General features: G+C 39.8%; 1 protein-coding gene across 1 annotated transcript in view; it reads right to left on the bottom strand.

Annotated features, from left to right (window-relative positions):
* The window catches only part of LOC122561114 (cilia- and flagella-associated protein 46), a 234213-nt gene that overhangs the window by 120515 nt on the left and 91373 nt on the right, over positions 1–22325 (bottom strand). Inside the window, exons 23-31 of the mRNA XM_043712553.1 lie at positions 21789–21920; positions 19655–19820; positions 19397–19481; positions 16403–16550; positions 15823–16006; positions 15287–15446; positions 12149–12384; positions 10692–10799; positions 9006–9170 (exon numbers count right to left, since the gene is read on the bottom strand). Coding sequence (XP_043568488.1) covers positions 9006–9170; positions 10692–10799; positions 12149–12384; positions 15287–15446; positions 15823–16006; positions 16403–16550; positions 19397–19481; positions 19655–19820; positions 21789–21920 — 1384 coding nt within the window. The remainder of the gene's footprint in view (positions 1–9005; positions 9171–10691; positions 10800–12148; positions 12385–15286; positions 15447–15822; positions 16007–16402; positions 16551–19396; positions 19482–19654; positions 19821–21788; positions 21921–22325) is intronic.

Raw genomic sequence — 22325 nt, 5'->3', positions numbered from 1 at the left:
TACTTCAATTTTTCTCTTCCATGTCCAAGTTATGAAACATAGTAATCATATGTCCATGTCTCAATTTGTCAAATGCCTTGGTGCAATCTATGAAACATAAGTATACAGCTTGTTTAACTTTCCAACATAGCTGTAAACACAAATATTGATTTTTCTGCTCCTTTTCCTTCAATTAACCATGTTGCTTTCTGATATCTCTGGTCTACTGCTAACACTCTCATTTCCATGATTCTTAGAATGATTTCAATTATTAACCGTATAGGTCAGTGTAATTGGTCTTTTCAAAATGTGGTTGCCCATAGACATTCAGTTATCTCATATTGTGAAATGACTGCAATCTTATACCAATTGTATTTTTTTAAATTGTTTTACATGGGATGTAAGCATTACTAATAAGACCAACATTTATTGCCCATTCCTAATTTTCCACAAGATGATATAGTGAGTCTTGAAGCACTGCAGTCCATGTGGTTGTATCAGTATCTGAGTTGTGAATCGTACTGGATGTTATGCAAACATCATCCATGAACATCCTAACTTCTGACCACACTGTGGAGACAAAGAAATGAAAAGAAAAATTGGGGGTATAAGAGCCTATGAATTCTGTGGCAAGTAACTCACTTCCTGACTCCCCAAAGCCTGTCTACAATCTACAAGGCACAAGTCAGGAGTGAGATGGAATACTCCCCACTTGGCTGGATGAGCGCAGCTCCAACAACAGTCAAGATGTTTAACACCATCCAAGTCAAAACAGCCTGCTCAGTTGGCACCACATGCAAAATAGTCACTCCCTCCACTATTGGAGCTCAGCACCAGCAGTGTGTACCATTCATAAGCTGCACTGTAAAAAATCCACTAAGAGACTTTAGGCAGCACCATACTAATCTGCGACCACTACCATTTAGAAATTAAGGGAAGTAGATACATAGGAACTAAATCACTTGCAAGCTCACCTACATGTCAAGCAGCATCCTAACTTGGAAATATATCACTTCCTTCAGTGACACTGCATCAAAATCCTACACTCTCTCCCTATCCAATCGAATCACAGCAATTCAAGAAAACAACTCACTACCACTTTATCAAGGGCAACTAGGGATGGGCAATAAATGCTGGCCAGCCAGCGATGCCCTCTTGGATGAATGAATAAAAACATTTTTGAAATCTTCATGCAGTTTCAGGCTCAGACCACTGGGTGACAGCATAGAATAGTACGTTGCAGCAGCCGGCTATGAAGCTCCACTGTGGCATAAGATGAGTTGCCAGATTTTAAGTCGCGTTATTACATTATGTTATTTACAATACATTGACTGCTATATTTAGTATGTTCAGTGTACCACAACAAATTGTTCAAAAACAGTCTGTAATGTAGTACACTAAGCCACTCTTCAAAAACATGTGGAGGACTTGGGGTGTTCAACATATTACCTCTTCTGCTCACTCCTCTCTGTCAAAAGGTCTCATGAAATTCACTGCTCACACCATAAGACTCATCGTTATTTGTTTATTAGTATGTCCAGATTTTCATTTAAATCTATGCGCCACCCTTTAAGCAATGGTTTAGCCTAACTAACAGTTCTCATGTCTTGGAGTCAGATCACTCAGTTCTTATCCTCCACAATCTTATCACTGAACTGCATCTACACGATGCCTTGTTGGAAAGAAGGGAAAAAATCTCAAGAGTTTGATCACAAGGCATGCATACAGTTACGCCAACTTGAACCAGGACAAAGCAAATGCATTTGAAATTTTCACATGAATACGTGGGTTCGTGGGAAACTACAATGCTATTATGTCCAGCCTGTAACTGTGTAATGAGCAAAGCTCAAGTGCTGCAAAGAAATAGATTGTATAGTTAGTAAGCTTGCAGATGACACCAAACTTGGAGATGTATTGGACAGCAAAGAAGGTTACCTCAGTGTACAAAGGGATCTTGATCAGATGGACCAATATGCCAAGGAGCGGCAGGTAGAGTTGAATTAACAGAAATGCGAGGTGCTGGATTTTGGAAAGGCAAATCATGCAGGACTTATACACTGAATGGTAAGGTCCTGAGGAGTGTTGCTGAACAAAGAGACCTTGGAGTGCAGGTTCATAGCTCTTTGAAAATGGAGTCACAGGTAGATAGGATAGTGAAGGAGGCATTTGGTATGCTTTCCTTTATTGGTCAGAGCATTGAGTGTAGGAGTTGGGAGATCACGTTGCGGCTGTACAGAACATCAGTTAGGCCACTTTTGGAATATTGCGTGCAGTTCTGGTCTCCTTCCTATAGGAAGGATGTTGTGAAACATGTAAGGAAAAGATTTACAAGGATGTTGCCAGGGTTGGAGGGTTTGAGCTATAGCGAGAGGCTGAATAAGCTGGGGCTGTTTTCCCTGTAGCTTCGGAGGCTGAGGAGTGACCTTATGGAGGTTTATAAAATCATGAGGGTCATGGATAGGGTTAACAGATAAAGTATTTTCCCTAGGGTGTGGGAATCCAGAACTAGAGAGCGTAAGTTTAGGGTGAGGGGGAAAATATTTAAAAGGGACCTAAGGAGCAACTTTTTCACACAGAGGTTGGTCCGTGAATGGAATGATCTGCCAGAGGAAATAGTGGAGGTTGGTATATTAACAACATTTAAAAGGCATCTGGATGGGTATGTGAATAGGAAGGCTTTAGAGGTTTATTTGGCAAGTGCTGGCAATTGGGACTAGATTAGGTTAGGATATTGAGATTAGATTAGATTACATTACAGTGTGGAAACAGGCCCTTCGGCCCAATCCACCGAAGCGCAACCCACCCATACCCCTACATTTACCCCTCACCTAACACTACGGGCAATTTAGCATGCACATCTTTGGACTGTGGGAGGAAATCGGAGCACCCGGAGAAATCCCATGCAGACACGGGGAGAACATGCAAACTCCACACAGTCAGTCGCCTGAGGCGGGAATTGAACCTGGGTCTCCGGCGCTGTGAGGCAGCAGTGCTAACCACTGTGCCACCGTGCCGCCCACAAAGATGTCGGCATGGAGGAATTGGACCGAAGGATTGTTTCCATGCTATACAGCTCTATGACTTTATTATTCTATATCCGGACTCCATATCATCAACCACTTGTCAGTGAGAATGGCCACTCTGATACTGACTATATCATGCCAGACAACAATCACACATTTACAACATTCAGAGAGAACATCCCAGACTGAAGCAACATTACTAGGTTTTATTCACTTGGGCCAATTGTACATCTATGAAGAAGTTATCTGAATGTGGACATAATTTATCTGTGTGTATCGTTGTACATCTTCATCAATGAAAAGATTCCTATCCTTTAAAGGAAAAGGGAGATATGTATAATGACACAACTCCCAGACCAGACAAGTGTGCACCTTTAAGATAGTTACAAAACATCACATCATCTTCGAACACTCATGTAATAGTAGTGTACAGTAACATAAGTGACCATAGAACCTAGACTATACATAAGCCTGCGAAATGGTAGCTATGTAAATAATCAATTTGCAACAAAATTATTTGTCACATGGACAAAAGTGAGTTAATTGAAGAAAAGCAGCATGTGTCTCTTAAGAGAGAAAATTGTTCAACTAACTTGCTGGAGTCCTTTTCTTTGATGAGAAAACAGAAAAGGCTGATCAGGATAATACTGTTGATATGACATATAAGATCTTCTAGAAGGCCTTTGATACAATGTTGCACAACACATCTAAGTTAGAGCTCATGGAATAAACGGGACATTAGCAACATGAACACAACATAGGCAATGTGATATGAAACAAAGAGTAATGGTTAATAGATGTTATCCAAGCTGGAAGAAGATTTGTAGTGCAGTTCTCCAGGGATCAGTGATGGGATCTTTTCATTTCCTGATATATGATAATGATCTAAATCTTGGTGTACAGTACACAAATACAAAAAACTTGAAAGCATTGTCACCTGTAAGGAGGACAGTGCGGAACTTCAAAAGGATATTGCCAATTTGGGGGTGGAAGGATAGCTGACAGTTAAAGTTCAGTGTGAGTTAATACATTTTGGAATGAAGAACATGGAAAGACAATATAAATAAAGGATACAAGTCTAATGGGGTGCAGGAGCAGAGGGGATCTAGTGCATTTATGCATACCTGTAAATCATTCAAGGTGATAGGAGAGGTTCAGAGAGCAGTTTAATAAAGTGTTAGGATTATTATTCTAGATACAGTTTCCTATGCTTTATTTACAGAGGTAGAGAAAACAAGAACAAGGATGGTATGTTGAATGTGTATAAGATACTAGTTCAGTCTCAGCTAGAGTGTGGAGTCCATCGCTGCGTGCTCTTCGGAAGGACATGATTGCATTAGAGAGTTGGGAAGAGGTTTATAAGAATGGCCCTGAGATAAATAATTTCAGTTATGAAGATAAATTGGAGAAATTAAGATGGTTTTCCTTATTGCAGACTAAAAGATGATCTGATAAACGCATTCAGAACCACGACAGGTGTGATCTGGAGGTGCTGGTGTTGGACTGACAGAGACAAAATTAAAAATCACACAACATCAGGTTATAGTCCAACATGTTTATTTGGAAGAATTAACTTTCGAGGCGCTGTTCTTTCATCTACCACCTGATGAAGGGGCAGCACCTCAAAAGCTAGTGCTTCCAAATAAACCTGTTGGACTATAACATGGTGTTGTGTGATTTTTAACTATGACAGGTGTGAACAGTGTAAATAAGGAAAACATTATTCCACTTGTGAAAGGATCAAATCAAGAGGGCAGATGTACATTAACAAGTAAAACAAAGGGATATGAGCAAAAATGTTTTTAAGCAATATTTGGTTAGGTCTAGAATGCACTACCTGAGAATGTGGTGGAGGCTGGTTCATTTGAAGCATTCAAAATAGAATTAGACCTTTCTTTGAAAGGAAACAACATTCAGGGTTACAGGGAGACAGACAGACGAATAGCTTCATTTGGGGACCCAGCACAGATTAAGGACTGAATGACCACCTTTTGCACTGTAACAATTCTAAGATTCTGTGGGAAATCTTAGGGATGTAAAGGTGGTGTCTTTTTATGCTTGTGCTTTAAAGCCATGGATTGAAACAAGAAAGAACTATTTGAACTCAGTTTGAACAAGGATGGTTGCATATTTTTAAAGGAAAGAATTTGATATCTGTTATGAATCCTGTTTGTATCACTTCACCGTGAGTTCCAGCAATGTGATGAACTGGAGCCGAGGTTTGTTTACAAGTGAAGCTGATTGGTTTGTAGTCTAGGGACCAATTATCAATGAGAAAGCTCCTCTGTCTGCCAACAAGGTGACTGGTTGTCAATTAGCTAATAGTGTGGGCTGTGAGCAAGACAGAGAGAAGCTAATCAGACCAGGACAGACACCAGCAATTCTGCAGCTGCCAAAAAACTCTTGTCAGTTCTTTGCAAACACCACTTCAAAACAGAAGAAAATCCGCTTAACTTTCTTTCAGCCGGTGCTACATTGTGACATTGAATTAGGTAAGTCACATATCCTTCATAAGCTACCCTGCATCTCTTGTAAGCCAGAGGAAAATTTCAGAGAAAGATCGAGAAGAAGCCTCCAGATCAGATCTTGTTTCTACAAAGACAACTGAACTATTTTTTTTCAGTTTACTCTTCACCTATTTTTCCTGCTTATGTTTGGCTGTGTTTGTGTAAGGAGGATTTACAATTGTTGAAAAGTGTGGAGCTTCTCAAGAAATGTTGATTCTCCTGCTCCTCGGATGCTGCCTGATCTGCTGTGCTCTTCCATGACCACATTTTCCAACTCTGATCTCCAGCATTTGCAGTCTTCACTTTCTCTCAGGAGTTTACAGGTGGTTCAGAGATAAAAATTGTCAAGTTTGTTTAATTTAGTGTAATGATTTAGCTTTACCTAGAATCTAATGTCTTGCAATAAGTAGTGATTTCTTGACAAGTACAGAAACCTGGTCCATGATTTTTATCAACCTTGGTGTGAAAATCAGCTAGCTTGGGAAATTTGCACATTTCCTTTAAAAACTAACTTTTGTGATGACTCCCGGAATAGTGGGGATTTATTTTTCATTACCTAAATGAGTTGGAAAAGGGAAAATGTTTCTATTTTTTAATGAGTAAAAAATTAGAGATCATAAATATATAATCATACGTGAAGAAAACCAATGAAGAATTTAGTAATTCATGTTCTGAATAGCATATAAGCCTTTAGGAGAAACTGGATAACTGCATGAGTTAGAGAGTAATTTAGATGAAGTAGAGTGGGAAGGGGTTCATGTGGAGCAGAATGAATTATTATTAAAATAAGGACTGAATGTACAACATGATCCAACTGTCCTTCGCATTCCAACATCACCTGTTACTTGGCCTTGACTCTTTATGTTCAACTTTTTTGGAGATTAACTGATTGTGGCAAGAAAAATATTGGTACATATGCTGAAGATGGGATGAGTGGGGGAGTAAATGGTAGGCAGAGATGAGGCAGAGATGAGGCCCAGTGAGAGAACACACAAAGGAATGGGAAACGGTCAGCCTGGGAGAATCAATAGCTGCTAATGGGACCGTTAATGGCTGACAATGGGATGGTTGTGGTAGCAGCCCATGTGATGACAAGGCCTGGTGTGTGGGGGTGGGGGAAAACATGGGGAAAGATGCACAACCCCTAAAATTGTTGAACTTGATATGGAATCCTGAAGGTTGCAGAGTCAAAGTGAAATGCTGTTCTTCCAGTTTGTGCTGAGCTTCACTGGAACATTGTAACAAGCCTGTGAAGAGATGTTGGCCAGGGAACATAGCAGTGTGTTGAAGTGGCAGGCAACAGGATGTTCAGGGTCATTTTTGCAGAGAGAACATAAGAATTCTGCAAAGCTGTTGCCCAGTGTGTGTTTCAACTCCCCAGTGTAGAGGAGACCATATTGTGTGCAGTGAATACTGTAGACTAGATTGAGTGAAGTGCAGCCAAGTGAAGTGCAGTTGAGGAAGAAAGTGGACATTGCGGACGCTCCCTTCTTGAAGTTGGCATCATCAGAACAGATGTGACAGATGCAGAGAAACTGAGAATATGGAAGCAGGGTGTGAGGATGTATAGTCAAAGTAACAATGGGAGCATCCGCATCCACATCAAAAAGATTATTAGTTGCCCAAAATTAGACAAGTAAAAAGGTCCCCAGGAGGAGATTATGCATGACATGTACAAAATGAACTTTAAAACGGGAAATGGTCATAAGTAGGAATGCTTTCGATTGCAAAAATGCTGCAATTTAGTTAGACAAGGCTAGTTTAATACCCCTGTTGTTTTAAAATGCAAGCTGACTGACGAGACTACGTTGAAAATGTATTTTTCAACACTGTGAAAGGTTGAGATGAACAACTGAAGATGCCGTAATGATAAAGTAAGAATAATAGAATAAACTAGAACAATGACATTGGAAGAAGTGTTCACTTCTCTGACATCACATAATATTCATTAAGACAGCGGATTTTATTTTCATTGTACTTGGGAACAAACAATGTCTCGTGTGCAATGTATTGCGGAGATGTGATTGGGCTCTGTTGCAGGTCTGCTCTTTCTTTCTTTCGTTACTTTTTTTCCCTATCCAGTGTCTAAAAATCCTTTACACCATATAGCATAGCCTTGTGGCTGCACGGGCCACTCAAAATGATGGATTTATGGTGGATTTATGAAAAATGGGCAAAAAATGAGGCTTGCTGGGAAATTCAGACAAGCCTTGACCAAAGTGACTATGCTAATAAGCATGCTGCAGAATCCAAAGAGTCTGCAACTACAGACAGACAGTATGTAATTGACTCAGCAGCTGCAGACAATAGAATATGCAACCTGAATGCCATCTCCGGGACAATCAGAAACATCAGGTTGTTTGCCACAAGGACACCTTGCACTCTTATTTGGAAAGGGCTATCTGACCTATGTGCGTCCAACACCTCCTGAAATGTATGCCTAAGGACCACCCTGCCATCGACATGCCAATATCTGGTTGGGTTTGATTCATCAGGGTGATTGGAGGACATTGTAGACCCTCCCAAAAGGGCGCAAACAGCTACTGAGTATAAGAATCACTGCAACACCATGCTCAGGAGTGGTAACTAGAGACCAACACCAAGAAGAGAAGACAACCCTGACACCATTGGGAGAAGACCAGACAATCATTGCCATGTGGATCAAGGAGAAGATTTAGTGTGGTGGTGGTATTGGATCATCCAGAGTTAAGTTAAAGCATAGTTAATTAGATTTTATAGAGCAAATTGTTAGTTTGTAGTGTATTTTGTAGTGCCCGTGCAGCCGCAAGTATTAATTGTGTTAAATAAATAAATGTTATCATTTAGTATTATTAAGAGTCAACTGGCATTTTCTTTGCTGATTTAAGAGTTAAAAACTGTACGGCAGGTGCAACAGCCTATTAGCAACAGAGAAAAGACTCTGATGAACACTGCCAAACATACAGCTGAGTATGCAGTAGTGAATTAATGATTCATTGTAAACTGACCACAGGTTCATAAAGCAACAGAAACCAGTAAATCAAGAACTTAAGTTGGCAACAGAGAAAGTTACTTATTAATACAATGTACACAAAAAAATGAAGTAAATAATGAAGCAACTGGCATCGACAAATACATAAATTAGGACGGCAGTGCTTAAATCAACAAATCAGTGAATCAATGAAATAACAGATAACAGGAAGTTAATACATCTGCTCTACCCTGACTGCAAAACATGCTTGGAGAAAGTGAGGACTGCAGACATGCTGTCCCATACCACTGGCAATTTACTTTTCCAAGCACTCGTAATATACTTACTAACTGTAAGGGCAAGTAAAACATTCCAAAAGACTTTTCCAGTTAAAAGAGATCCTGTTATCTTGCTTCGAAGATTGAACAGTGTAAACAGAAAAATTCACACTCTCACATATGGCAAAGTTGACTTCAGAAAATATCTGATTAACTGGCACAAAATTTATAATTTCTCCCAACTTCCAAAAATATTTTAGATACTTACAGGTCTCAGGAAACTTTTCTTGTTGATCATGCTGCAACTTGAGCTCTTCTTAAACACATCTCGAACTTCACTGGGGCATACAAAATTTGCCCATTCCTCTGGATTAGTCGGCATCATTGCAGGCAACATTTTTAATTTGCCCTTATCTTGTGTATCCAACATTGTCTATTAGAAAAAGAAAAAACTCGAAAAATTAACTGCCAGAATACTCACATTATACTGCTAGTCTTGCAACAAAGAAACAATTCTACCCTCCTGGACATCCCAAATTTCTTTCTTCCCTCCATTGAAAATGGTCCTTGCAATTCCTTTTTTCATTTCTCCACAACTTTCTCATCCTTTAAAATACTACTAAAACGTATATCTTTGACCATACTGTTCACCTGCCCTGATATCTTACGTGGCCTGATTTCAAATTTTGTCCAGCAAGGTAAAAGGTAAGTTACTGTAGTCCTACTGGACCAAAGGGCTGCTCTCTCATTAGAAAGAGAGAGAGAGAGAGAGAGAGATGACTGGTGTGGTTTAATATGAGGGCGCCCATGGCCTAGGTGAGGGGAGAGATTGAGAAGGACCATGGTAACCTCAACCGGTGCAGTAATTGAACCCACACTGTTGGCGTTACTCCGCATTGCAAACTAGCCATCCTGGTAACTGAGCTAACTGACCCCCTTTGTCCAGTTCTGCAAAGAGCCTTTACTTATACTGTGGTCATGACAATATACATACTTCTATAGAAACACAAATTGTTTTATTTCACAATCCATCACAAGATTGACAATTACTCCTAAAATACAGCAAAATCCACCATCAACCATGTATTATGGTGACTAAATTCTCCTGTTTAGTCCAAGAGGAAATTAAATTCATTCTGTTGCAGTTATGTTCTGGCTAAAACAAATTGTCAGAATTTATCGCAGGATTATATAGAAGGAAAAATAAGTAGCAAATCAAAGATGACACAAATAATTAAAACAGAATAATAATGGAACCTTTTATAACAAGTTAAACAAACTTCAGAGTTTAAAGCTTGAATCAAAGGACACTCCTCAACCCTGTACTGCCTGTTCCTGCTTATTCTAAGCACTATTAGCATCCCAAGAAGTTCTTCAAGTTAGGCAGAAATTCAGTACTGTGGTAGCAGCTAAAAGGAAAGCAAACCAGCCCAGATAAATGGGGAAGGCTAGTAGCAGGAAAAGCATCCTGATGTAAAGTTATGTGCTTGTTGTGAAGGACTGAAATGGAAGCAGCTTGATTGAATCTCCACAAAACACAGATAAAGCTGAAAGTGAAAAGAAATAGAGTAGGTAACAGGCCCAAGGCCATCATTTTGTCTGTGTAACAACTGGCACATTGTGACCTTGCATCTAATATTTCTCTGGGAAAACCTGTCCACAAATAAAGGACTCTTTAGAAAACATACTAACTGAATCCAGCAAAAGAGGAGATCAGATTTTGGTTGAGGAATGGGCATAAACCAGGTCCATGCAAAGAGATGCAATGTTATCTTGGCGATACCAGAATAGTCAGTGAATCGAACCTGGCATTAGGTGTTGTGCTATTGGTGGTGGGTTTAAAACAAACTGAGCTGCAAATCTGAGCTAACTGGGAAACATGGGATCATATGTCCTATAATGTGTGTTAAATAAACATTAATTCAAATGTTTCTTCAGATTTATTGCAGATTACCTCTTTCTTGCCCTTTGATTTATTTGACTTCATTCCTGTGTCAGTACGGATCGTAGAAGTAGTCATAGATAACTCTTTCATAATTGTCTCTGCTGCTGTCAATGATACCTAAGTTTAAAATGTTATGAAACAAAAGAAGGTTAAAAATTATTAATTACAAACACTTAACTTTAAATTGAAGCTATATTCAACAGTTAGACAACATCCTTGCTTATTTAATTTTACTCATAAACAAATTAGACTGTTAGCTAAGAAATGTTACGGACAAAAGGAAAGGGGAAGGCATGACAATTACATACCACTTGCATGACCTCTAGACGTTCCAAGTTGCTTCACAGCCTGTGAACTACATTTTCATGTGGAAAACTTGTTTGAGCAGTAATGAGATAATAACTAGATAATTAAGAATTAGGAGCTGTGTCGAGTTGTAAATATTATTCCGGACACTGGAAAACTCTTGCTTTTATTCAAAAGGCTAAATTATTCTTTATTTCAGAGCAAAATAAGGAACATCATAAATAAACCAAACTTAGAATTCTTGATCTTGCACAAAGCTAAGTGAAAATGCAGAAACTCGAGTTCATAACAAAAGATCGGATATATTTGAGGCAATCCAACATTGACTAGAGCTCTAGTATAAAATTTTTAAAATGTGGCTATATATGTAAGTTTAGATGATATTATGGACACTATAGTCTAGAACAGGCTACCTTCTATTGCAATTCAAAGACAAATCGTACAAGTGTAATTTGGTACAGCAACACAGTACAAACTACAACCATTTCAACAAATATGGCAGGGAATGAATCTCATAATTCACAACATAAATAAGGCAGAAATGTCTAGTTTAAGGGGAGTTGAGCAAAGGGAGAACAGCAGTAAGGCTGTAAGATTTTTTTCTTGGATCAAGGCAGTTTTAATGTTCTTCCTGGCCCCACAAGTTAAATAGACATTTTATTATTTCTCTCTTTGAATACTCTTCAGTGATTCCTTTAAGGACCACCAGTTTAATTTCACTTGTGAGCCACACCACTGCTTGCACTCCACAAAGTGGAAAATCAAAATTGAAATGATGTCCTAGATACATTTTTGCAATTTAAATATATTAACATGGCTCTCAACTACTTTAGGGTGAGCACTACCCATGTATGTAGAGGTGCATTCGAAGTACTTCAAACAAACGTCTGAAATTAAATTGGCATAACTTGCTAATCCATGATCACTCCAGTCCCCCTAAAATGCAATGCTAAAATAAAACAATTATTGGAATTCAGACAGGTCAGATTAAATCTGACTTCTGTTTCAGTGAACATGTATGACCTCTAGAAGGTTTGTTTATACAAAACTGTTCTGATTATAGCTATTTCAAATAGCTTGAATGTGGGAGTATAAAAAGGATTAGATAAACTGTAATTAGAGAATATATAAATACAGAACAGGAATCATGCAGCACTCACCTGCCATATGCACATAACATAACCATACGCCATTAAACAATGCTGCTTGCATGACTCACGGCCTGCAATTATCGCCATTATTGTTTGAGCAGTCACTAACGTTTCCAGTTGCCTTACGTCTTGTAAGTTTTCTAAGGACAGGTTAGTGCCAATATATTGTACGCCAATCAACTGTTGACGCTTTGTTGGAACTAAGACGTCATTTTTTGATTGATTCTCCTTTTCGAAGCGGTCTTCTGAACATGAAACCAAAACAAAAATAATAAATATGTCTATACCATTCAAAGTAACAATGATTTTAAATAGACATTGTAGTCTTTACATTTAAAAAAAAATTACATGATGGGGTGTATTTGTTCTCGACAAGTGGGATTGCAACTTCTTTTTTTAGCACACTCGTGGAAAGACACTACATAACTCAGGAAACACTTGGCCGATCTGGTACCATCTATGGAGAGAGAAACAATTAATACCTCAGCTCTGTGACCAATCAGAAAATGAAATATCACAGATTTGAAAAATTTCCTGTTTCTCTCACTGCTGATGATGCCAGACTTGTTTTCCATAATTTTACTTGGGTACTAATTTGTACAGTCATCGGTTCAGCACTGGACTGATGACTATGGGCTGAATCTTGCCAAGCCTGGAACAATGTGGGCTATGCTACAAAACCTGGGAGAATTAAGAGAGAAGTTAAACAATGCTTTTCTCAATTTTGACAGCAACTCACTGCATTTTCAAATATAGTTCTGGGAGTCAAGACAAGATTCTTCCTCGGCACTGGTGAGATACCTATTAAGGGGGATTATTGCTTGTTAATAGGCCTACTAACTGCAAATCTGGCCTCATGAATATGCAGATTGCTATCCCACCATCTGCCACGAGGAAACTGTACATTCGTGAGGTCAGATTAGGCCAGACACTTTGACATCTTTTGCTTGCTCCTCTGGGCTGCCATCTCGGAAACACAACAACAAAACTCAGGGCAAACTCAATGAGCTGCAGCCGGCCCCACTTCTCCTTCACTGAACAATCCATAGGCAAAGGCATCCAGCCTCTCTGCTCATGGCACATCTCTGATCCACTACAAGGGCACATGCACAACAATCAGTGCTGCAAAGGCACTTATCTGCAGGGACAAACACCCAGCTCTCAGTCTAGACCAGGCTGCTTGCTTGCTCGCTCACTCACTATGATCCGAGCTGGATGTTCACAGCATCCCAGTCTTGCCATTCCCCTCAGCCGAGCCATCAGTCTCACAGTGCTTCTGTATTTTCTTCTTTAATGAAGACACAGTCAGGAAATTTGTTATGATCGTCAGACGTCCTCAGTCAAGGCCAGGGGTGACAGCCTTCAGTCAGGATGTTCTAGCACACTACATCCAGGGTTGCCTCCAATGCCAGTTCAGGGGCGTTGACACAGTCAATCAACCACTCAAAGTAGTCAGAGTCAGGATCCTCTCCTCGTAAGGGGTAAAGATTTCAATGTCAGCCAGTCCACTAAATGTCTTGGTTCTTTCTGCCCTACTGGATGCTGTTCCTCCTGGAGTGAGAGAAAGGGAGGTATTGATGGAGATGAAAGTTGTTAGTACTAGAGGAGGAAGGGGAAAGCTGGTGGAGTATTCAGTGGGAGGGTAGACAGTGAAGAGGGCTGCTGCATTAGTGTCTGATGGGTTAGGGTGGGTGGGAGCAAATGAGAGATGACTCTGAAGCAGTAGTGAGAGAGTTAGAGCATGAGCCTTGAGGGTGGGTGAGTAGCAGAGAGCAGATGTTGGCATTTATACTGAAGGAATTGAACTTCTTTCTACACTGCTGGGCATTCCTGCAGAAGGCTGAAACTAATATGGTAGTCTCTGATAGCATGGCATCCTTTGCCCTGAGGGAAGAGGACGTCCTATCTCTGTACCATCCCATCCATCAGGACCTCTAGATGCCTGTCCACAGAGCATAACACTAATTTATCCTTATCCACCATGCTAGGGAAAAATGTCACATGCTATATAGGACAGCTCCAGATTGGAATGGCTTACCCAGGTGCAGAATAACCTTCTAAAGATGATAAGGGTGCCAGTGATACTAGTCTATTTGGGGATACAGCACTGTGGCAAGTTCTTTCATTTATGGTGAGTGATAGAATCCAGACATCATTGGACAAGAGGGGTACGATAGTGGTTGGTAGTTAAGAGATGAGTTTGGAATGATGGTGCAAGAAAACGTGTTAGGTTTCACAGAGAGAAAATATTCCATGAAACTCGACAAAACTGCCACTTTGCCAAAAATGACAAGATTCAGCTCAGTATACTTAAATGTAAGACAGAAATTAGAGAGAAGGGAGAAATGTTACAATGTCAGTCGGTAAGGTGATTAAGAAGATAACCTGTGTTTTCAGTAGTTTAGTAAAAACAGGTTTGAGCAAGCATTATGAAGTCCTATGCCAGGCAGCCACAAAAACCTGAAACTAGAAACTGGTCCCTAAATTCTGGATTAAAATTGAACAGGTTACTCAGCAAAGTACGTGGTGGTATTTCACATCGGCCTAAATTTTCCCTCACAGATCAGGAGCATCAATTCAGGAACAAAACCAGCTCCACCAACCCAAGCAGGGAGTCTGTTCCCTGGATGGTCAGGTTTTCATTCCAGGGAAGAGGACTGAAACAGACATACTTTTTAATGCGCACTCATTTCTATGCTTCACAATATTGAACACCATTTGCCTTTCCCAAAGGTGTCCTGGTACCAATCTTAAAGGGCATCTTAACTGTCCCAGGAATTGCACTAAGTTTGTACCTCCTCCTTTTGGGACTAATGTGTGCAAGTCATGTTTTGGATCTCCCACTGATCAACATGTGCAGTTGCCTCCATGAAACAAGGACATGCAAATTATAAGCAGCTCCCATTCCACTCATTTCTCCCCAACCTCTTGTAAAAATGATAGTAGTAGGAAGGGGTCTTCAGCTTCATTTCCATAAAGACAGGGGCCTCTCATCAGTGCAAGGATCCAGATGCACAGTGCCTTTAGGTAGGCCAGCCAAGTGGAGAATTAGTGCTGTCCTTGAATACCAGATTAACATCCAATTGTTCAGGGTAGATCAGCCCCAGCTTAAAAGTTCCGTGCTTGAAAAATATGTATTCAGCCAACCTGCTTCCTCTTTAATCTCTAAACTCGGTTTCATGCTCAGAAGTAAATCCACAGCCCAGTCCAACTGGCAGTAAGCATCGCTTTGAGAAAATCCATTGCAATATAGCCATTCACCAAATGCAATCAGTTGGTTGATTTTCTGCCAGTTACTTTCTGGATTCTGAAATATCAAAAAACATTAATAAATGCAACAATACTTGTAATCACACACAAACAATTCTCACAAGTAAGTACAGGTCATAAATATGCCTCAGCGCACAGTGACATGGAGCTTATATCTTGGGCTTGTGGCAGGGAAAAGAGAAGACACAACAGCAAAGGGTGGTGTGCATTAAGCAAACATATATCGCCTTGCAGGACTTCAATGGGACTACACTGGGAAGAATTGGAGATAGAATCATTAGGAAAATCTTTGATGAGAGACGTGGTGAATATGTGTTTGATGCTGTGGCACATTGCAAGAATTTGAATGAAATTAAGAACATGATATTCATTTTACACTGCATATTGTTTAATGAATAAATTGCACAAAATACCTTCAGAACATCTATTGAATTTTGGTAACAAGTTAACTGATCTGTAATGTCTTTCGAGAAAACCGCCACACGATGCCACATGTAAGATACATATTCTTCACTGTCATCCTTCAATTTCTGCATGTCCATGCTGATACCGTGACCAAGTCTTGTATTCACCATAATTCTATGTTTGAAAAGAAGCCTTCAAATAGAGATTAACAGAAATACTTTGTGAATTACTAAAATGATTTCTCCATACTTAATCGATACTAAAACTTAAATTTTAACTGTAAATGTGAAATTTGCAATATGAAGTGGTGTTCCTTCAATTTTTGTCTACTATTGAACTTTTGACACTTTTTATTGCTAGAAGCAGCATGAACAATGCTATTCCTCAAAGAAATAAAACATGAGCTCAGAGATCCAAACCTAGCAAATGGTGCAATACATGCTTGGAGTCTACTTAGATCAGTGCTCCACTCCACCAAGCCACCATCCCATACAGGAGACAAGGTCAGGAAAACTTGCTACATTGTTTCTATATTTATTCATTTCCAGGGAATTAACATTTATTGGATCATAACTTATTTTTACTTACAGCCTTTGTTTACACCTGGGCATAACCCTAATGCCATCATCTAACACTTTCAGTCCAGCTTTCCAATCTCCTTTATGCATATGAATATGGAATAAAAGACCGCACAGTGCTGCCATTAACTTCGGATCATCATCAAAATCATCAACAGCTTGAAACAAAAATACAATCAGGTATAAGTTATTACACATCTATCAGATGTACCTAGGGCAGAAATAAAATACTAATTATACTTCATGTTTATTTAGTGCTTAACATTGTAAAATGCCCCACTGCATTTCATTCAAGCATAAATAAAACAAAGTGCATGATTCAAAGGAGGTGACCAAAAGCTTGATAAAAGGGACAATTAATAGTGTGATTTTCTTGCTGTGATATGTAGGATATGGATGGAACAGAACAAATAACAGGCAATTTTACTCACTTGGACAAGACAGAAAGGAAAAACAAATAAAGAAAAATGAATAACATTTATTTATATAAAAACTCAGGACATCCTAAATTTTAAAGTGATTAACTAATTTTGAAATGTTCATTACTGTAACATAGAGAATGCACAAGTCAATTTTAGGTATAGCAAATTCCCACAACCCACAATGTGTTCATGACCAGACAAGATATTGTTTTTAGTGTTGGTCATTAGTATGGATGGGAGATCATGGATAGAATCTCTGCTTTCCTTCACAACTGGGAAAGTAAATCTAGCCTTGGTTTAATAGCTCATCCAAAAAATTGGCACCTCAACATGCAACAATTATTCAGGCTTGCATTGTAATGCCTGCCCATATTTCTGTGCTCAAGCTTCTGAAATAGAACTTAAACCCACCCATTCTGGTTCAGAAAAAAGAGTGATACCCAATGAGCCACAGATGTTACAGGGAAGGGATAGAATTTCAATATCTCGTAGACAATATGCAGAAAATCAGAGTTATTTAGCAGAAAATTAAACAAAAAGACAAAAAAATGTCTGATGGTCATAAACAAACTTGCTGATGTAAAATGCGAAACTAAGGTGAAGATTTTTGGTGATATCATAGTCTTGGTTTCCTGGTTCATATCAGCAGAGATTTCCAGCTAGTAAAATCATTACCTCGCTATTTAATTCATCTCTAAGTAAAATGAGTATGTAATCTGTCAATCTATTGAGGTGTGACTCCAAATGGAAGATAAAGAACAGAATTTAGTTGAAGTGGCAGTTTCCCCGCACAGTAAGAGAACCACTTAAAACTCCTCATCGCCTTTCCATGAAGGCTCACTGTAGTTTAAGTGTAATCAGGAACGTTCCTGGACAGCATATCTCAATTAAGTCTTTGAGCAGAAATACTATCTTGAGAGCTTTCACCCAATCAGAGGAGTGGGAACTGATGCCTGAAAAGCATTGCTGGATCCCTGAAGATCAGCAAGTGAGAAGATGAAGGTCATGAGAAGAGTGTGGTGAACAAGGGGATAGTGGCCAAAGTGGAATGTCAAAGTAGTGGTGGTTTTCAACTGCAACCCCTACCCAATGCAGATGCAATTAATCGTGAGGAATCTCCACTCCATTCCCATGAAGTTTAAGGAAATACTTTTGAAAGATATGGGAGACGCACAAATGTCCCATTAAATCCATTAGCCATCATTAAATCCCAGTAGGTTGAAGGAGAATTATTCAGCTTGTTCATGAGCCTAACTGACCTGTTCAATTCTGGTGAGATTCCTACATTGAGGTCTTGCTGCTCCCCAATAAAGATGGGATAGCTTTCCAGTCACCAGAAATCAGATGAGGGCCATCCCACGCAATTTCCTGATCCCTCCTGTGCCTCACACTTGTACCAGTGGAGTCCATTAAATTCCACCCCATGTCTCAGTAGAGGACAAACACAAATTGGAAGCTAACATTTAAAAAATGCTTTGTTTTAGAATTTACAAGATTGAAAGCTACTGAGGAGGTAAATCTTCAGTTGGCATAAAATGAAGTGAAAGACCTAATATGAAAGGGAAACAAGTTGGGTCAGTTAAGGGAGGATTCAAACCTAAATGAGGGCAGGGATAACACACATCCTAGAAATTATGGGGAAAATGGTAACTGCTAATGGAGAGTAGCAGGTTCAGGAGCAAGCATGGGGTTAAATTCTCAAAACAAAAAGTGCCTGCATGTTGGAAAATTCATGACATTTTAAAATTTCAGCCTTAGCCTCAGTATATTCGGAGGCTTCATGGAGAGCTACTGGGTGTGTAAGATAATGGTTTGATGTGCTAGTGGTTTGAAGGGATAGTACAGTATAGATTAAACAAATGCTGCCTGTCATTCTTGAGGGCTCAAGAATAAAGAAACATTATTTAAAAGCCAAGTGTGCAAGCAGAGAAACTTACTTTACTGAGGAGATGATGAGGTTAATTACCACAAGGAGTTAGAGCTTGAAGTCGAGAATAACTGAAGAATAATTGATGGTTGACAAAAAGAGAAATAAAAGAAAAAGATAATAGAACGGTACATTAACTGAACTATTAGATCCTGTGGAGGATAAAAATCAAGGTCATCTCAATGGAGCAAATGCCCAATTTTAATACTGCAATTTTAATGCAGGACTGAATTGACTGAACTGAATTCAATGATTTATCATTTAAACAAATTAAAGAATTATCTCACATAGCTTTGCAAAACAGAAGGCCAACATATATATTACTAAATTTAAATTTGTATTCAGGCTAATTTGTTATCTGTGATTTCAACACAATGACAACAGGGAGAGAAGGCATTGCTAGCTCAGCACTCCTCTGTGATTCAGCAGAGGCCATGGTGTGAGATATGAATCCCCACCCTGCTTCTCATCTACAACTTCCTGTTCATGATTGTGACTATCAGAAAGGAAACTAAGAATCCTCAGTTGTGTGTGTGAAGGAAGGTTTGGGAACGTGAACATGTGTGTTTCACTTGTTCTGAGTTGGAGATCCATTTCTGTTCCATATTGCTTCAATCCAAGAGTTTGCAAATAATTTTCTCAGTTTTTCACTTACATGTTGATAATGCGCCATGCGCAAAAGGAAGTGCTTGTTGTTTAACTTTGGAATTCGGAATCATTTCTTCTTTTTCTTCCTCCTGCTGGTCAAAATGAAAAAAAAAATGCAGTTATTTAACAAGAACTATGAATCTGGTTCAACCACTAGGCTCGAAGGCAGAACTGTCAGGAACACAATGAGTAAAATTTCAGCATTTATGTTGACAGATACATGCTTAAAGTTGGTGGCTGCATAAATTATTGTAACCATTTTTACCTTTCTGTTCTTGGTAAATGTATTTTGAATAGCCTTTAGAAAAGACTTAACGGGTTCTTCAAGCACAGCTCTTTCAAGAGGAGATGGTATCAAACTTAGACAAGAATTCCAAAAGTGTTTTGCTGAACTCATTACAAGCTTGACATTTCCAGCTTTTTCTCCAAAACTGTAATAAAGAATAAGATCAGATACTAAACATTTTCTCAGCAGGTCTGGCAGTATCTGTGGAGAGAAAGCACAAGAACCTTCTTGAGAACTGATAGTACCTTAGAAAAAATGGTATGTCTGCTGTAGCCAGTGGGGGCAGAACAGGGAGAGAGAGAGAGAAAGAGAGAGAGAGAGAGATGTGTGTATGTTGTCTGTGTTGTGTGTGTGTATCTGTGTATGTGTGTGACTGGATGATAATACGTCCAGCAAATTCAGGACCTGCTGTATACATGCACAGTCTTACTCTAGCCAACATCAATTGTGAGGCGAAAGTGAGCACTGAGGATGCTGGAGATTAGAGTCAATAGTCTGGAAAAGCACAGTAGGTCAGGCAGCATCCGAGGAGCAGGAAAATTGACGTTTTGGGCAGGAGCCCTTCATCTGGATGCAAGAGAGACCGAGGGACCTCAACCTCACTTCTTGTGCACTTTTCCCTTCAGTGAGCCTGGATGGTGCCTGCAGGAATCCAGAGGAAGGACAGTCCACATATAGGATGCTCAGTAACTTCCTCTCAAAATACTCCAAAGGGGCCCAGTCTCTTTACTCTCCCCCATGCCTGCACTGTCACAGCTTAAAGTGGTACAAGCCAAGGAAGGGGGAACACGCCTGTACTTGTGCAGGACAATCACAACAGGTCTTGGCTCTCTAGACGCAAAAGCTCCCCAGGAATGACTAACCAAGCCTTCCAGGTCAACAGGGACAACTGCCATGCAGGTTTCGTCACCTCATATATTGGACTATGACATAGTGGGAAGTAAAGGAAGACAAATACTTAATGGGGACATATAAACTTCCTTGCGTTTTGCAAATAGAATGCACTTGCACTGGTCTCTTTAGAATTCTCAGACCTGGTGAGTCACACCCTTCTGAGGGATGAGCTTCACCTTCAGAAACCAAGGATGAAAGACGTTGTGATGGCCAAGCCAACTCTTTGACTGCAGGTACCATCAATGTCATGGATCCTTGAACCATGAAACTGATGACTGTAGCCAAGACATTACATCTAATGAGAACAACACTGAGGCTAAAAGCAATGTGCAGGATTTTGGGAGTACTTTCCCCACAGAAATCTTCCAACCTTATACCCATCTTGTGAATGAGAGTATGGAATCAATTACGATTATTCTGTAGCTCTTGAGGCAAAGTGTCACTCTATCAGCTTTTCAAGGGAATGTGATGTTCTCAGTCTGGGAAGGTGGCACTTCCATTCTCCTCACAGCACAGAGGTCTGTGAGAGAAGGGACATGACGCACCGGCTCTCAGGTTAAACACTCCCCTTTAGGATTCCAACATTTCAGGACAACTTATCAGTCTATATGAGCTCTGAACTGCTGAAGGCTAACCAATGTGGAAAGGGTACAAAGGAGCTATCTCAGGGTTCCTTATAGCTTGCTATCTATCCAACATAGAAAACACTGGAAGTGAGCTGGAGTATGTCAGGTTTCTAGGCAAAAGTGAGTACTGCAGATGCTGGAGTTCAGAATCAAGATTCGAGTGGTGCTGGAAAAGCACAGCAGGTCAGGCAGCATCCGAGGATCAGGAAAATCGACGATTCAAGCAAAAGACTTCGTCAGAAAGGGCTTTTGTCTGAAACTTCGATTTTCCTGCTCCTTGGATGCTGCCTGACCTGTTGTGCTTTTCCAGCACCACTCTAATCTTGACTATGTCAGGTTTCTGACATGTCAGGTTTCTACTTTTATGGCATTTATCCCCCATTTATACTCAAATCTCTCCTTTCCTGACTTGACAATATAAATTCTTCCCATAATTTCTGATGCTATGTGCGACTAAAATGATTACTACCATTATAGCACTACGCCAGAAATATTTCAAAACATGCCAAGGGAATCTCCCTTAAAGTTTGAAAATTATCACCTTTGTTATAAAAATCTATAAGCACTATGGTCCAAAACGGAGATAAAGTTACCTTGCACTCAATTCAAATGTTCTAATGGCAGAGATAAGCATTTCGCTGTCTCCGGCTGCATTCTTCATCAAGCTCTGCCCTTTAATACAGGCAGCAACACTCAGCAATTCTTGCTGAACCTTGTAATTGCGCCTGTATACAAGACAAAGAAAACTCCACTTTTTAATTCACATAAATATACATAATGATTATTTATCAAAAACCTTTGATTCATTTAAAGACATCGCAATTTCACAAGTTAGGGAAGTTAATTTGTTCAGTGAGAGACTGAAGGCCAACAAGTCCAGATTTAAACCCTGCTGATTCTGGATCAGTGGTGCTGGAAGAGCACAGCAATTCAGGCAGCATCCGACGAGCAGCAAAATCGACGTTTCGGGCAAAAGCCTAGAGCAGTTGATCTTCGGTAATTACACCGGCACCACTCCCCACCTCTTCCTCCGCTACATTGATGACTGCATTGGCGCCACCTCGTGCTCCCGCGAGGAGGTTGAGCAATTCAACTTCACCAACACATTCCACCCTGACCTTAAATTCACC

Source organism: Chiloscyllium plagiosum, chromosome 22, assembly GCF_004010195.1.
Source record: "Chiloscyllium plagiosum isolate BGI_BamShark_2017 chromosome 22, ASM401019v2, whole genome shotgun sequence".
NCBI lineage: Eukaryota > Metazoa > Chordata > Chondrichthyes > Orectolobiformes > Hemiscylliidae > Chiloscyllium > Chiloscyllium plagiosum.
The sequence above is the reverse complement of the archived record's forward strand: the minus strand, read 5'-3'. Positions and strand labels throughout refer to the sequence as shown.